At 50.8% G+C, this 1,233-nt stretch overlaps 1 protein-coding gene across 2 annotated transcripts; it reads left to right on the plus strand.

Annotated features, from left to right (window-relative positions):
* Nucleotides 1–23: 23 nt before the first annotated feature.
* On the plus strand, nucleotides 24–925 carry KVP17_001237 (uncharacterized protein; the record flags this gene model as incomplete). 2 transcript variants are annotated; one of them, XM_068516477.1, is made up of 2 exons in its annotated part: nucleotides 24–657; nucleotides 687–925. In XM_068516477.1, coding segments are annotated over 2 exons (873 nt in total), but the record flags the coding sequence as incomplete, so codon positions are not given. The 2 variants fall into 2 exon arrangements, with proteins under 2 accessions (XP_068379829.1, XP_068379828.1); XM_068516476.1 differs by having other exon boundaries at nucleotides 57–657.
* Between the last annotated feature and the right edge of the window lie 308 nt (nucleotides 926–1,233).

The following is a 1,233-nucleotide window of genomic DNA, read 5'->3' on the forward strand; positions in this document are numbered from 1 at the left end:
CTACACGGGAACTGGCTCTGCAGACCTCAGCTGTCGTCAAGGCCCTCGGTAAACACATGGACGTGCAGTGCGTCGTCTGCACTGGCGGAACAATCCTCAGGGAGGATATTTTGCGTCTGAGTCAGACCGTTCACGTGATCGTTGCCACCTTGGGTCGAATTCTGGACCTTACGAACAACAGCGTGGCCAACCTGAGTCAATGTAGCACTGTCGTCCTCGACGAGGCGGACAAGCTGCTGTCGGAGGAGATGTTGCCTATGTGCGAGCAACTCCTGTCGTTCATGCCCGCTTCCAGACAGATTATGTTGTTCTCTGCGACGTTCCCGGCCCCAGTGAAGGACTTCCAGATGACGCACTGTCCTGACGCAATGCAAGTCAACCTAATGGAGGAGCTCACCCTTAAGGGTGTTACTCAGTACTACGCATATGTTGAGGAGCGTCAAAAGGTCCATTGCCTGAACACTCTTTTTAACCGGCTCAAGATCAATCAGGCCATCGTGTTCTGCAACAGCGTGAACCGCGTAGAACTGCTGGCCAGGAAAATTTCTGAGCTCGGATTCAGCTGCTTCTACATCCATGCTAGGATGCCCCAAGCGGCCAGGAATCGAGTGTTCCACGACTTCCGCAACGGAGCTTGTCGTTGTCTGGTTTCGTCCGGTAAGGTGTCTGTTCTTCTGTTAATCCAGATCTATTCACTCGTGGAATCGATGTCCAGACGGTGAACACAGTCATCAACTTTGATTTCCCTAAGACATCTGAGACTTATCTACATCGCATCGGCCGCTCAGGTCGGTTTGGCCACCTGGGTCTTGCTGTCAATCTTGTCACTGCCGCTGACGACAACAATATGTACAAGATAGAAAAAGAACTGAAGACGCTGATTGATCCAATTCCGGCGGAGATTGATGAATCCCTTTACACGTAGTGTTGACTGAATTGATTCTTAGAAAGGCTAGATCCATTCATACCGCTAGTGAAATTGGCGTAATTCACAATCAATGCGCTCACCCCGCACAGCAATCAACGAGAACGCCTTTCCAGCCCAGAACGCCTCCGGCGTCACAAAAGCTAATGGGAAAAGCTTGAAGGAATGCTACCTCCCCGCTAAGAGGGACACAAGAGTAGTCACCTGCGATGTGACAAAGACGAAGGATACTAGTTTCGAAGACTTCTTTCTGAAGCGAGAGCTTTTGATGGGTGTGTACGAACAGGGATTTGAGAAGTGCTCCCCGA

Source organism: the organism of the source record quoted next, assembly GCF_019968985.1.
Source record: "MAG: Porospora cf. gigantea B chromosome Unknown PgB_NODE_10035_length_1233_cov_226.598, whole genome shotgun sequence".
NCBI classification, from domain to species: Eukaryota; Apicomplexa; class Conoidasida; order Eugregarinorida; family Porosporidae; genus Porospora; species Porospora cf. gigantea B.